Genomic DNA, 16,923 nt, shown 5'->3' with positions numbered 1-16,923 from the left:
GGTAGGTAATATTTTTTGTAAATCTTAATTTAAATGAAAATATAAATTTTATATATTAATATAAATTTTATCTGGCGAATTGGAAACTGATGCACATATAGTCAGGACTAAATTCGATTGATGAATATGCTTGACCGATTTTTTTCGGCACATTTATGTTCTGCTATTACACTTTTAATTAGGGTCCTCTATAAATCCTTGGAAAAGCGAGTTTGCATTATAATCTATATAAGCTTATAGGAGTGATCATAAAGGCTTTAGCCTTATCAATCTCACTTAGAAAATATGCCATTAAAAAAATTAATTGCAAAATTGATTTAGTCACTTTTTGTTTTCTTTCGCGGCAATGGCCAAACCTCAATTGCATGATTAAGATATAATTAATGGAAAAATTCTGTGTGCAAAAAAATTGCAAAATAAAATTAAGACATTTAACATGGGACATAAATATTTCAACGTTTCACCTTTGTTTTAAAACAAATTACAATGGAAATTTATGATCGTCTCGAAAGAGTTTTATCCCCCACAATGAATGGCGAAAAATGCTTGAATGAGAAAAGGTGCATTGTTAATGGACCGACTGAAATTTTCGGGTAGCATAGACTATACAAAGAAATCAGACCATATGACCATATTTTAGTGCCTCCCCCAAATACGAGACTGTGAGACATTCTCACCCCCCCCCCTGATTTCTTCCTGATTATGCCTTTTTACAACGTCTAAGGATTTATATTTTGAGGGTAGACAACATTAATTGTTAGTCATAACCATAAGCAGAAAATGTGGAGGTGAGTCCACTTAGGTATTCATCATAGCACATGAGACCAATTTGTTTTCTATCTTCATAATCAAATCATCAAGCCAGTGATAATGATCTTGTTAATAATGAGGATGATGATGGCGGTGACGATGACTTTGATGATAATGATAATGATGAGGATGGTCATGGCGTTGAATTTGATGATTATCGTTTTTGATGTCCCATCTCCATGGGAGATAGATCTTCAAAAGCACACACACACACACAGATGGCTATAAACAAAAATCACTCGAAATTCACTTTGGTCTATAATTCGGAAAATAGCTCTTAATATTGGAAATATATCTCTTAAATTATTTGTCTATCATCTTCACCAACGAAAAAACAAAAAAGGGTGCCAGGCATATGAAAAATACTTTGGCTGCCTCTGCATACTTGTGGAGAAGTGTCAGCAATTGTGGCATTAGCCAGTAAATTTGTTTTGGATGATTTCTGGCCGATAGAAAAATAGAACTCTTGATAAAGTGGTAGTGGTGGTCGAGGATGAATTGGAAGAGGCCAAGGCGGAAGTGTTGCTATTTTCTTGGGGGTTTCGCAAAAAAATATAAACACATTCGAAACATACGTTCGCAGTTCTTGAGTGAGTGAGCGTTAAAGGCAAGAAAGCGAAAATAAAGCTAATTTGCGCGTGGCAAATTTGGAAAGAAAAAAAATATAACGGGAAAAATGGAAAAATTTAAATTTTGAAATACACAAAAATTACATATGGGTATATTAGTAAATAATAAACAAAACAACAACACAACACAAAATAAAACAGTGCAAAATGAAAATTCATCATAAATATACACAAAAAAACGAAAACAAACAAATAAACCAAAAAATATAACAACATCACAAATTTAACAAAAAAAAAAAAAAATAAATCAATTTCAATTAAAACCAAGCAAATGTCAATTTAAAATTTGACACCTTCAACAGCAACTATCTATCATACAGTGACACAAACCATAGTGCTATACCAAATTAAAATACACAAATTACACATGAAAATCATAAAAATTCTAAAGAAACAAAAATATTATATTTGTTGATTTTATTTCAAGCGTAACACGAAACACGAATACAAAAAAAAGAATCCATAAAATCATCATCACATTGTAAAAGTGCCTTATTGGAAAGTGAAAAAAAATAAACCACATATATGTAATACAAAATACATTTCACTCAATAAATTCCCACACAAAATACACACACAGTATAACTGGAAATTAAATTAAAGAATATGTAAAAATATTTGTTTGTAAAAATTATTGAAATACTTTAAATAATCGCCTACAGATTTACGATGGAAAAGTTCAATGGAGCATTTTAATTGTATTTATTTTGTATATGATACAGTCGAGAAGATGTATAAATAAAATTGCCTTTTATGACTGATTTTCTATAGGAATTCAATACGAAAATATGTCAATTTGTCATTGGTTCAATGGGACGTATGACTATTATTAATTTCGAACATACATCAAAGCACAATGGTGCGTATGATGTATATTAATATAAATGACAGTGACGCAAAGACTTGTAAATGTTGAATGAGCCATGAAAAAAAAATAAAATAAAAATAAAAAATAAAAAAAAATTAATAAATACAAAATCTTTACACTATCGAAGAATTAATCCCGTCAGTTTTAACTTAGTCGACGATTTGAAATATTTTTTTTTAATTGAAGAAGTTTTAAACCAAATTAATTTGCACCACTTTATTCAATGGCTACATCTACTGTTCATGGCTCTGCAAACGAAATTTTGGGTTATTGATGAAATTAAAAAAAAAAATTGTGAAAAATTAAGTAAAGCTCAATAAAAATAAAAAAAATAAAAAAAAATTAATAAATACAAAATCTTTACACTATCGAAGAATTAATCCCGTCAGTTTTAACTTAGTCGACGATTTGAAATATTTTTTTTTAATTGAAGAAGTTTTAAACCAAATTAATTTGCACCACTTTATTCAATGGCTACATCTACTGTTCATGGCTCTGCAAACGAAATTTAGGGTTATTGATGAAATTAAAAAAAAAAAAAATTGTGAAAAATTAAGTAAAGCTCAATAAGTGCCCTTTAAATATCCATGTAATAATTGGATTAAATAATGATTTAATTTTTAAATTAAATAATGCATTTATTATTAAAATATGTGTAATGCCATTGTATAAAAGAATTTTGGTTGCATTAAATTTTTTTACAACTATCACAGATTAATCATAAGTATATTTTTTTTTTTTATTAATTTTTTTAAAGAAATTCTGTACTAGGATGTATGCCTATTGCCAACTGCCAATTACAGACATAAATCACTGTATATAGATACGCCCTTATATACATATAAATATGAATGCGCCACAAAACCAACCAAATATGTAAAAATGAAAATAAGAAATCTCATAAAAAACTCAAGAATACGTGGAAATTTTACAAAGAAAACTTTTAAAAAAATATTTATTTGATGTTTTAAATTTTCGTAAAAACAAGTTAAATAATCACCTACAGATTTACGATGGAAAAGTTCAGCCGAGTATTTTATTATTTATTTTTTTTTTATTTTATTTATTTTCTATATAATACAATTGAGAAGATATACAAATAAAATTGACTGTTGATCTGTATGAATTCACTACGAAAATATGCCCATTTATCTTGGGTCCAATGGGACGTATGACTATTATTAATTCCGAAAATACATCAATGTCTAAGGGTGCGTATGATGTCTCGTAATAGAAATGACAGTGACGCAGAGAATTGTAAATGTTAATTGACCCACGAATAAAAAAATAAATACATAAATAAACAAGTAAGGAAAGTCTAAAGTCGGGCGGGTCCGACTATATTATACCCTGCACCACTTTGTAGATCTAAATTTTCGATACCATATCACATCTGTCAAATGTGTTGGGGGCTATATATAAAGGTTTGTCCCAAATACATACATTTAAATATCAGTCGATCTGGACAGAATTTGATAGACTTCTACAAAATCTATAGACTCAAATTTTAAGTCGGCTAATGCACTAGGGTGGAACACAATGTTATTAAAAAAATATGGGAAACATTTAAATCTGAAGCAATTTTAAGGAAACTTCGCAAAAGTTTATTTATGATTTATCGCTCGATATACATGTATTAGAAGTTTAGGAAAATTAGAGTCATTTTTACAACTTTTCGACTAAGCAGTGGCGATTTTACAAGGAAACTGTTGGTATTTTGACCATTTTTGTCGAAATCAGAAAAAACATATATATAGTAGCTATATCTAAATCTGAACCGATTTCAACCAAATTTGGCACGCATAGCTACAATGCTAATTCTACTCCCTGTGCAAAATTTCAACTAAATCGGAGTAAAAAATTGGCGTCTGTGGTCATATGAGTGTAAATCGGGCGAACGATATATATGGGAGCTATATCTAAATCTGAACCGGTTTCAATAAAATTTGGCACACTTGACTATAGTACTAATTGTTCTTCTTGTGCAAAATGTTAAGCAAATTATGGTAAAACTCTGGCTTCTGGGGCCATATAAGTCTATATCGGGCGAAAGATATATATGGGAGCTATATCTAAATCTGAACCGATTTCTTCCAAAATCAATAGGGTTCTATTCTGAGCCAAAACACATAGTTGTGCCAAATTCGAAGTCTATTGTGCTAAAACTACGACCTAGACTTTGATCACAAAAATGTGTTCACAGACAGACGACCATGGCTATATCGACTCAGGAGCCCACCCTGAGCATTTTTGCCAAAGACACCATGTGCCTATCTCGTCTCCTTCTGGGTGTTACAAACATATGCACTAACTTATAATGCCCTGTTCCACAGTGTGGCGCAGGCTTTGATCACAAAAATTTGTTCACAGACAAATGCACATGGCTATATCGACTCTGGAGCCCACCCTGAGCATTTTTGCCAATTACACCATGTGCCCATCTCGTCTCCTTCTGGGTGTTGCAAACATATGCACTAACATATAATACCCTGTTCCACAGTGTGGCGCAGGGCATAAAAAGTATTTCATGTAAACCTGATTTATTATGCTGAACTGAGTTCGATATTATCTTCAAAAAAATTCCAAAATATTTTGTGTTCACAGACAGAGGGACACCAAATCCCTAAGTCGCAAACTTAAAAATGTCGTCCCCATCCATGATAATATATTTCCGATTTGGTGAAAAATTTCTAAACTGGTAATACTGATATGACTACATATGTATATATTTACGGTTCTATGGGACGTATGACTGTTATTAATTACATATCATTGTGTAAGGGTGCGTATGATGTATGTTATTATTACTATTGAAATGGTTTTGTACTACGGAAATGAAGAATTAATTTTAATTATTAAAAAAAAAATAAAATAAAATACCACAAATAATCAATTAAAAGTGGATTTCACAGTTAAAATCAAGTTAAAGTGGATTTTGGAAGTGTAATGTGAATGAGGTACTAGATTTTTCCAAATTGTCTTCGTCCTTATGAAAAAAATATGTTGACCACTCAATTTCACTAAACTTTAATTCGATAGACAATTGTGATTTCTATCTTTTAATAAGAACAGAGATAAACGGACAATTACCACACACTACACTAAAAAAACAGTGAACCTACCAGGAAGAAAACTTTTTGTTAACTTTAGAAAATTTTTTATAATTTATAGAAAATGTTAACTTAACATTATTACAATCGCTAGGATCACGCCGATATCACAAAAATATGTAAATATTTTTCGACAAATTCAAGAAAATTTATTAGACATAATTAATTTTTTTTCACTTGTTAAATAAAAATTTTGTAGTTTGAAGGAAAAAATTGAAATTCCAAAATGCCAGAATGTCTTTAGTGACATACGAAGTTCATGATGGTCGCATTTTTAGGTAAAATTTACAAAGTTAAAGAAATTCTGAACTATTTTGAGAGAAGTACGAATTTAGTAAATTTTTTTGCTTAATTTGTATATAATTTTTTCCGGTTTTTTAGTTTATTTAACTTTCGTACGCAAAAAATTATTATTATCCATGAGCTAAACTAAAGTTAAATTGGCTTTAGTGAAATAGAGAGCTCACTTTTTTTGAGTGTAGCTATACTCAGAAGGACCCATAATGTACTGATCAAAATATTATGGAATTTAGCACATTTCCCACAGACCAAATTTATACTCTAACCACATAGTGATTTGCCATAGAAGAAATATGCATTCGGCATGAATTTTTTTCCACGACAACGTAAATTTTTTATTATTTTCAAATACATACACTTAATATATATTTCCTATTGTTTCAATCGCAAATATGCCAATATATTCCTTATGAATTTTAATAATAAATTTACAAATTTTATTAGATTTTTCTCACATTGATATAAATTAATTATCAATATATACTATATACGAGATAATCATCATTAAATATGTGACAGGTGATTCATAATGGATTTAAATGGTGTCGCTTTATTCTTTTGTTCGTATTAGTCATATTAATCCATGACGTATTAATTTATATTCTTAGCACAGTGACTCCAAGAATGTTCAAACAAAAACACAAAATTATAAAGCCCCTGTGGATATCAGTGCGAGAAGATTTGTTTTTAACATATATTATAAAAAAAAATATATTTACAATAGATTATGAATATATGGTAAATAAAATATAACAAAGGTTCTGTGTGTGTTGAGTGGAAGAGCAATAAGATATGACCTTTAAATAATTTTCTTTTTGTTGTAAACATATTCAATTTTATTTAAAGAAAAAAAGTAATAATATATATTTTTCAAAAATTATAACATAAAGGAAAAATTACAAATATTTTTAGTATCTACATTTTTCAAAACAATTTATATAGTAATTAAAAAGAGATTCTCTATTGATAATTATTCTATTTTCTTTTTACGGACGGACGGACCAAACTCTCTGACAAATCTATCTGACCCAAGAACCATTTTTACTTAGCTTCATTAAGCGTAATCTGTCAGTTAATAGAAATTCCCAGCAGAAAAAGCGTCGCCAAAAAAGTAGTGAAAATGTTCTTTTTGGATCCGGAAGTGATGCAAAATTGCCGCAGAAGCGATGAATTTTACATGGGCTTCTTAAGGTGTAGGTGTAAGGTAGGATTTTTCTTTCGGCAAAATTTAAATAATTTTTACCATTTTATTAATTCTTAACCTATTTTTAACCTATTTGAAACAAAAAATTTAAAATTTTCCATTAAAAATATGGAAAAAGCATGTTATAAAAAATTGACTTAAATGAACTTCCTGTGCAACTAAAATAAAGAACTTCTTTGGGAGGTCATTTTTGGAAGTGCTTTTAAAGTTGTGGCTTCAGTTCTTCTGAAAATTTTTTTGCTGCGTTGTAGATAAATTTTCGTCACTTTTCTCACTAAAAAAAGTGAACACTTTTTTCACGAAAGCCAATTTAACCTTATTTTAGTTCATGGAATTATTATGTTTGTAGAATATTTCCTTGAGTTTTATAATATTTTGCGTACGTTAGTTAAATTAACTAAACAACGGGAAAAAATTATATTGAAGCATAAAGATTTACTAAATTCGTGATTCTCACAAAAAAGTTCGTCATCTCTTTCAATTTGTAAACAAAAAAATAATTAAAACAAGTAAGGAAAGTCTACATCTGACCAGATCTGGACAAAAATTGTCAGAGTTCTACAAACTGTACAAACTTTAAATTTAAGTCGGCTAATGTCCTGTTGTAGAACACAATGTTAATAAAAACAAGTAAGGAAAGTCTAAAGTCGGGCGGGGCCGACTATATTATACCCTGCACCACTTTGCAGATATAAATTTTCGATACCATATCACATCCGTTAAATGTGTTGGGGCTATATATAAAGGTTTGTCCCAAATAAATATATTTAAATATCACTCGATCTGGATAGAATTTGATAGACTTCTACAAAAGCTATAGACTCAAAATTTAAGTCGACTAATGCACTAGGGTGAAACACAATGTAAGTAAAAACAAGTATACACGGCCGTAAGTTCGGCCAGGCCGAATCTTATGTACCCTCCACCAAGGATTGCGTAGAAACTTCTACGAAAGACTGTCATCGACAATCGAATTACTTGGGTTGTGGTATCTTAAAACTTCTTAACACCGTTTTCTAAATTGTGAGTTAGTCCATACGTGGTATGTACTAGACAATACGTAGAGAGCCAGAATTGAAATATGGGGGTTGCATATATGGGGGCTATATACAATTATGCACTTGATATGGACCAATTTTTGTGTGATTGGGGATCGATTTATCTGATGGCTATATATAACTACAGACCGATATGGACCTAGTTAGGAATGGTTGTTGTCATTAGGCTTAACATGGAATCGGGCAGCACTAGTGATAAGAGAGAAGTTCACCAATGTGGTGTCACAATGGACTGAATAGTCTGCTCCTCCAAGAGGCTCCAAAACCAAATCTCGGGATCGGTTTATATGGGGGTTATATATGATTATGGACTGATATGGACCACTTTTGGCATAGTTGTTAAATATCATATACTACCACCACATACCAAATTTCAACCATATCGGATGAATTTTGCTTATCCAAAAGGCACCGCTCTTCCAAGAGGCTCCGGAGGTCAAATCTGGGGATCGGTTGATATAAGGCCTATATATATAATTATGGACCGATTTCAACCAATTTTTGCATGGGTGTTTGAGGTCATATATTAACACCATGTACAAAATTTCAACTGAATCCGATGAATTTTGGTCTTCCAAGAGGCTCCGGAGGTCAAATCTGGTGATCGGTTTATATGGGGGCTATATATAATTATGGACCGATGTGAACCAATTTTTGCATGGTTATTAGAGACCATATACTAACACCATGTACAAAATTTCAGCCGGATGGGATGAAATTTGCTTCTCTTAGAGGCTCAGCAAGCCAAATCGGGGGATCGGTTTATATGGGGGCTATATGTAATTATGGACCGATGTGGACCAATTTTTGCATGGTTGTTAGAGACTACATACTAACACCATGTTCCAAATTTCAGCCGGATCGGATCAAATTTGCTTCTCTTAAAGCAATCGCAAGCCAAATTTGGTGGTCCGTTTATATGGGGGCTATACGTAAAAGTGGACCGATATGGCCCATTTGCAATACCATTTTACCTACATCAATAACAACTACTTGTGCCAAGTTTCAAGTCGATAGCTTGTTTCGTTCGGAAGTTAGGGTGATTTCAACAAACGGACGGACGGACAGACATGCTCAGATCGACTCAGAATTTCACCACAATCCAGAATATATATACGTTAAGGGTCTTAGAGCAATATTTCGATGTGTTACAAACGGAATGACAAAGTTAATATACCCCCATCCTATGGTGGAGGGTATAAAAAGAGATTATATATTGATAATTATTACATTTTCTTTCTACGTCGGACGGACCAAAAAACTAAATTCAAGAACCGAATTTATCTGACACTAAGAACTATTTTTACTTAGCTTCATTGCGCATAATATGTCAGTTAATAGAAATGAAATTGTAGAAAAATTTTCGCCACTTTTCTCACTAAAAAAAGTGAACACTTTATTTCACGAAAGCCAATTTAACTTTATTTTAGTTCATGGAATTATTATGTTTGGAGAACATTTCCTTGAGTTTTATAATTTTTTGCGTACGTTAGTTAAATTAACTAAACAACGGGACAAATTTTATTCAAGCATAAATATTTACTAAATTCGTACTTCGCACAAAATAGTTCGTCATCTCTTGAAATTTGTAAATTTTATAATATATTTTATTACAAATGTGCCCATCTTGAACTTCGTTTGGCACTAAAGACATTCTTACATTTTTGAACTCCAAGTTTTACCTTCACACTACAAAATTTTCTTAAAAAAAAAAATTAATAAAAACATATATATGGAATCTATATCGAAACCTGAACCGATTTCAAGCAAATTTGACATGGATAGTTATACTACGTTAATTCTTTTTCCTGTGTACAATTCACATAAAAAAATGTTCACGTAAATCGGACTACAACTTTGACCTCTGGGGTCATATGACGGAAAATCGGGCGAAAGATATATACTCGTATATGGGAACTATATCTAAATCTGAACCGATTTCAATCAAATTTCGCAGACTTGACTATACCACCAAGTTTTATGTTTGTGCAAAATTTGAAGCAAATCAGGGTTAAACTCTGGCTTCTGGGCCCATATAAGTCCATATCGGGCGAAATATATATGTAGTAGCTATATCAGATTTAGATTTCTTCCAAAATCAGTAGGGTTCTATTCTGACCCAAAACACTGGACTAAAACTGCGACCCAGACCTTGATCACAAAAATGTGTTCACAGATAGACGGACGGACAGACGGACATGGCTAGATCGATTCAGAGACCCACCCTGAGCATTTTTGACAAAGACACTATGTGTCTTTCTCGTCTCCTTCTGGGTGATGCAAACATATACACGAACTTATAATACACTGTTCCACAGTGTGACGCAGGGTATAAAAATTAGTGAAAAACAAGTAACGAAAGTCTAAAGTCGGGCGGGGCCGACTATATTATACCCTGCACCACTTTGTAGATCTAAATGTTCGATACCATATCACATCCGTTAAATGTGTTGGGAGCTATATATAAAGGTTTGTCCCAAATACATACATTTAAATATCACTCGATCTGGACAGAATTTGATAGACTTCTACAAAATCTATAGACTCAAGATTTAAGTCGGCTAATGCACTAGGGTGGAACACAATGTTAGTAAAAAAATATGGGAAACGTTTAAATCTGAAGCAATTTTAAGGAAACTTCGAAAAAGTTTATTTATGATTTATCGCTCGATATATATGTATTAGAAGTTTAGGAAAATTAGAGTCATTTTTACAATTTTTCGACTAAGCAGTGGAGATTTTACAAGGAAAATGTTGGTATTTTGACCATTTTTGTCGAAATCAGAAAAACATATATATGGGAGCTATATCTAAATCTGAACCGATTTCAACGAAATTTGGCACGCATAGCAACAATGCTAATTCTACTCCCTGTGCAAAATTTCACCTAAATCGGAGTTAAAAATTGGCCTCTGTGGTCATATGAGTGTAAATCGGGCGAAAGCTATATATGGGAGATATATCTAAATCTGAACCGATTTCAACCAAATTGGGCACGCATAGCAACAATGGTAATTCTACTCCCTGTGCAAAATTTCAACAATATCGGATTTAAAAATTGGCCTCTGTGGTCATATGAGTGTAAATCGGGCGAAAACTATATATGGGAGATATATCTAAATCTGCACCGATTTCAACCAAATTTGGCACGCATAGCTACAATGCTAATTCTACTCCCTGTTCAAAATCTCAACTAAATCGGAGCGAAAAATTGGCCTCTGTGGTCATATGAGTATAAATCGGACGAATGATATATATGGGAGCTATATCTAAATCTGAACCGATTTAGCTGATATTTTGCAAGTTTTTCGAGCCTCATAAAATATTCAGATGTACTGATTTTGAAGAACATCGGTTGATAAACACGGCAATTATGACCAGATCGGGGATAAATATATATAGCAGCTATATCTAAATCAGAACTGATTTTTCCAAAATCAATAGCGATTGTCTTTGTTAAAAAAAAAAAACGACCTTATGCCAAATTTGAGGACGATCGGACTTAAACTGCGACCTGTACTTTGCGCACAAAAATACATGAACAGACGGACAGACAGACAGACAGACAGACAGACAGACGGACAGACAGACAGACAGACAGACAGACAGACAGACAGACAGACAGACAGACAGACAGACAGACAGACAGACGGACAGACAGACAGACGGACGGACGGACGGACGGCAAATCGGAAAAACATATATGTATATGGAAGCTATATCGAAATCTGAACCGATTTCAAGCAAATTTGACGTGCATAGTTATACTACGTTAATTATTTTTCCTTTGTACAATTCACATAAAAAATCTTCACGTAAATCGGACTACAACTTTGACCTCTGGGGTCATATGACGGAAAATCGGGCGAAAGATATATATTCGTATATGGGAACTATATCTAAATCTGAACCAAGTTTTATGTTTGTGCAAAATTGCAAGCCCATATAAGTCAGATTCAGATTTAGATTTCTTCCAAAATCAGTAGGGTTCTTTCTGACCCAAACCACTGGACTAAAACTGCAACCTAGACCTTGATCACAAAAATGTGTTCACAGACAGACGGACGGACATGACTAGATCGATTCAGAGACCCACCCTGAACATTTTTGACAAAGACACCATGTGTCTTTCTCGTCTCCTTCTGGGCGATGCAAACATATACACAAACTTATAATACCCTGTTCCACAGTGTGGCGCAGAGTATAAAAATTAGTAAACACATATTAGGGACATTTTTATACCCACCACCATTGAATGGTGACGGGGGTATAATAGGTTTGTCATTTCGTATGTAACACATCGAAATATTGCTCTAAGACCCCAAATAATATATATTCTGGGTCGTGTTGAAATTCTGAGTCGATCTAAGCATGTCCGTCCGTCCGTGTGTTGAAATCACGCTAACTTCCGAACGAAACAAGCTATCGACTTCAAACTTGGCATAAGTAGTTGTTATTGATGTAGGCCGGATGGTATTGCCAATGGGCCATATCGGTCCACTTTTACGTATAGCCCCCATATAAACCGATCCCCAGATTTGGGTTGTGGAGCCTCAAAAAGAAGAAAATCTCATCCGATCTGGCTGAAATTTGGTACATGGTGCTGGTATACGGTCTCTGACAACCTTGCAAAAATTGGTCCACATCGGTTCATAATTATATATAGCCTTCATATAAACCGATCCCAAAGATTTGGCTTGCGGAGCCTCAAAGGGAAGCAAATTTCATCCGATCCGGCTGAAATTTGGTGCATGATGTTAGTATATGGTCTCTAAAAACCATGCCAAAATTGATCCAAATCGGTACATAATTATATATAGCCCCCCATATAAACCGATCCCCAGATTTGGCTTGCGGAGCCTCTAAGAGAAGCAAATTTCATCCGATCCGGTTGAAATTTGGTACGTGGTGTTAGTATATGATCTCTAACAACCATGCCAGAATTGGTCCATATCGGTTCATAATTATATATAGCCCCCATAGAAATCGATCCCCAGATTTGGCTTGCGGAGCCTCTAAGAGAAGCAACTTTCATCCGATTCGGTTGAAATTTGATACGTGGTGCTAGTATATCATCTCTAACAACCATGCCAGGATTGGTCCATATCGGTCCATAATTATATATAGCTGCCATAGAAACCGATCCCCAAATTTGACCTCCGGAGCCTCTTGGAGGAGCATCCGATCAGATTGAACTTAGTACGTGGTGTTAGTATTTAACAACCATACCAAAATTGGTCGATATCAGTCTATAGTTATATATAGTCGATCCCCAATCACACAAAAATTGGTCCATATCGGTTCATAATCATTGTTGCCACTAGAGCCAAAAATAATCTACCAAAATTTTATTTCTATAGAAAATTTTGTCAAAATTTTATTTCTATAGAAAATTTTGTCAAGATTTTATATCTATAAAAAATTTGTCAAAATTTTTTTCTATAGAAAATTTTGTCAAAATTGTATTTCTATAGAAAATGTTATCAAAATTTTATTTCTATAGAAAATTTTATCAAAATTTTATTTCTATAGAAAATTTTGTCAAAACTTTATTTTTATAGACAATTTTGTAAAAAAATTTATATCTATATAAAATTTTGTTAAAATTTTATTTGTATAGAAAGTTTTGTCAAAATTTTATTTCTATAGGAAATTTTGTAAAAAAAATTATATCTATATAAAATTTTGTTAAAATATTATTTGTATAGAAAGTTTTGCCAAAATTTTATTTCCATAGAAAATGTTGTCAAACTGAATTATATAAGCATTTAATCGGCCTTTTTTTGTTGAATATATACCACGTATGGACGAACTTACAATTTAGAAGACGGTGTTAGGAAGTTTTAAGATACCTTGATATCGACAAGTGTTACCGCAACCCAAGTAATTCGATTGTGGATAACAGTCTTTAGTAGAAGTGTCTGCGCAATCCATGGTGGAGGGTACATAAGCTTCGGACTGGCCGAACTTACGGCCGTATATATTTGTTTTTAACTAAAACATTAAAATTTCCATGAAATAAAATAATGTTATATGGAATTTGGTCACCCCGTTTTTTGAGTGTATACATTTTTTTAATATACGATTATAGTTTTTACCATGTGAACCTAACACGTGCGTAAACAACCGCCACTTAAAAATTTGCTATGTTTTTTGTTTCCAATTTTCCATTTGGTATTCTCACAGTTCTATAGATGTCTTAAATATATATTTTTTGTTAAATCGTAAAATTATATGTACATTTTCATATCTTATTCTGTTGTTTTAGGGATTATATATGCGTTTTATTAAAATTTTCTTTTGCTTGTTCTGTTCTGTTCTGTTTTTTTTTTTTTGGTTTTTTTTTAAGTACTAGAAATGTGAAACAATAGAGAAAAAGTAGATTTAAAGCAAATAAATTAAATTTATTTTCTTCTAGAATATCGTGATAGCATATTTCAAGGATTTTTTTGTTTCGTACTAGCATGAGGAAATAATTCGCTTAAAGTGCAAGGAAATTCATAATACGGCCAATATCCTACGAAAATCCCAAATCTAACTGCTCTGTATTACCAGTTTTTGGATAGATTGGAAATTTTGAAATAAGAGATGAATATGAAAAAAAAAATATAAATTGTTTTTTATATAATTCCTATGGCCAAAATTTTCTTTGCTAATAGATATTGTGATGGTTATTTCATATTTCACATTTTTGAACCTAAATCATTTTAATTTATTGAATACATCATCATACGCATCTCAATGATATTTTTGTTTAAATAAATTTCAAATATGCATCAATGACCCAGAAAGAAAACGATTATTTGTTTATTTGTTTGCCACTTATAATAAAATGTGTTATATGGTTTATGGATTCTTTTTTAGAAAAACAACAAAAAATAATAAAATAAATAAATAAATAAAAAACAAATTGAAAGCAATATAAACAAATCTTGTGAAACTAAACAAAAGAATATTTCACAGCAAAATGTGTACAAGAGATAAAACCTCAAAAAAGAAGTAAATGCAATTGTTTGTGTTTTCATGAAAGCCACTCAAACTAAAAGAGTTAAAGTGGAAACATATTTTTCAATATTTAAAAATATATAGAAAAAAAATCACTTATTATAAATATACAAAAAATCAAATATTTATTACAAAAAATATATAACAAATATAAATAATATTTATGAAATAAATTTAGTAAAGGGTTACAAAACAATATAAAATTCTTAATGTGTAAAAAAAGTGAAAATTAATTCTAATGTTCATCGTTTGAATTGTGTTCCAAAAAATAAAGTAATCATTTCAAAATTCCCCTGATGAAAAATCCATTGAAGCCATAAACCATTTAATCATTCTTTCCTATTATTTGTTTCGTTTCACGCTTTGTTAAACATCCAACTACTTTTTACAAAAAAAAATAAAAAAAAAAAAACAAAATATATATATTAAAAAAAAAACACAACAACAAAAAATTCATCTACCTTGCAACCAACAGTAAAAATTGATCGCTATAAATCACATATCAAATACAGTTGCAAAAGAAATAAATAAACAAAAAATACGGAGACACACATACTCATACACTTTGTGTAGTTGCCAGTAACTTGGAGCAGGAGTAGAAGGATAACAACACACTTACATATGTGTCGGTATATGTTGTGCTAAAAACGAAAAAAAAAGACAACAACAAACCTACATTCATTTGTACACAACAGCGTTATCCATAGCATAAAGGATATCAACGAACGCATACACATTCAATCACACAGCTCAATTAAAGCACACATTCTCACACATACACGCACATCTCTAACTATGGCCGATACCGAAGAAATTGTTGAGGAGCAGGAGACCACTACTACTTCGAAATCAACATGGAAGAAAACTAAAACAACAGTAACGGTGGGTTTTTATTTATTGCAAAATTTTTTTTTTAATTTAGTTTCTATTTTTTTTATTTGGTTAACATAAAAACTATAAAATCGTATTGAAGTGTATTTTTTTTCTCTCAAATAATTAAAAATCACCTCTTTATATATTTTTATGAATAAACCCAAAAATGATTCAAAAGAAATAGCTCTAAATATGGGAGGTATTACGAAATTGAGATTTTAAATTATTTTCTCCGAGCCTTTTTGGGGATTGCTTAACCATTAAATAAATAGATAATTTTTTGCATACACATACCATTGGAAAAAATACAATACAAGTAAAACGGGTCTTCCAGTTCACTGCAAGCTCCACCATACTTAAAACTAACACTGGTAGACCGGTGTAAACAAGTCTCCAAAATGCCAATTTGTAGATCTATGAGAACATCATATTAATATCTTAGGAAATTAAATCAACAGATTGTTGAGAGTGATTCCGATAAATAATAAACATTAAAAAAGCCAAATTTTATACCTTTAGGTATCCTAGCAAAAAGAGCTTCACCAATAAAGTGGTGGAAATGTTCTTTTTGGATCCGGAAGTGGCGAAAAATGAAGCAGAAACGATAAATGGGCCTGTCATATGACGCAAGTCCACCATTTCAACAACACTTGCACTAAATTTGCATTACTTCTTAACCCTTAAATGCACAAGACCACTGTTTCTTCCGAAAAAAATATATAATAAGCAAAATGTTAAAACAGGCTCATCAGCAAGCCACATTGATAAAAAAAAATATGTGTGTATGGTTTTTGTTTTTGTTTTTTTTTTTTTTTTGCAAAATAATGGTTGTATCTTAAAAAAAGTACAGTGCTCATTAAACTAAGTTTTTATTTACAAATAAACAATTTCAGTTTACTAGAGAATAGATAATTACACTACACAACTTTTTTACCAATATTACAATCATCTCTGGTTAATTTTATTTAACTTCCAATTTGTAGTTTTTTGAATTTTTGATTAAAATTGCATTTTCAATTTTGACTGCAGGTTACTCAGAAGTACTACAAATTTTCCGGAAAAATAT

At 31.6% G+C, this 16,923-nt stretch overlaps 1 protein-coding gene across 9 annotated transcripts in view; it reads left to right on the top strand.

The window, feature by feature from the left end:
- tmod (tropomodulin) overlaps positions 1 to 16,923 on the top strand; it is a 545,171-nt gene that overhangs the window by 148,652 nt on the left and 379,596 nt on the right. The window contains exons 1-2 of one of the 9 annotated variants that reach the window (XM_075292727.1): positions 1,417 to 1,529; positions 15,460 to 15,866. The exons of the other annotated variants lie outside the window; for them this stretch is intronic. Of the exons in view, the coding sequence (XP_075148842.1) occupies positions 15,780 to 15,866 (87 nt within the window). The 5' untranslated portion in view covers positions 1,417 to 1,529; positions 15,460 to 15,779. Of the gene's footprint in view, positions 1 to 1,416; positions 1,530 to 15,459; positions 15,867 to 16,923 lie in introns of those variants that run through there. 9 annotated transcript variants of the gene reach the window in all.

Source organism: Haematobia irritans, chromosome 1 (assembly GCF_050003625.1).
Source record: "Haematobia irritans isolate KBUSLIRL chromosome 1, ASM5000362v1, whole genome shotgun sequence".
NCBI classification, from domain to species: Eukaryota; Metazoa; Arthropoda; class Insecta; order Diptera; family Muscidae; genus Haematobia; species Haematobia irritans.
The sequence above is the reverse complement of the archived record's forward strand: the minus strand, read 5'-3'. Positions and strand labels throughout refer to the sequence as shown.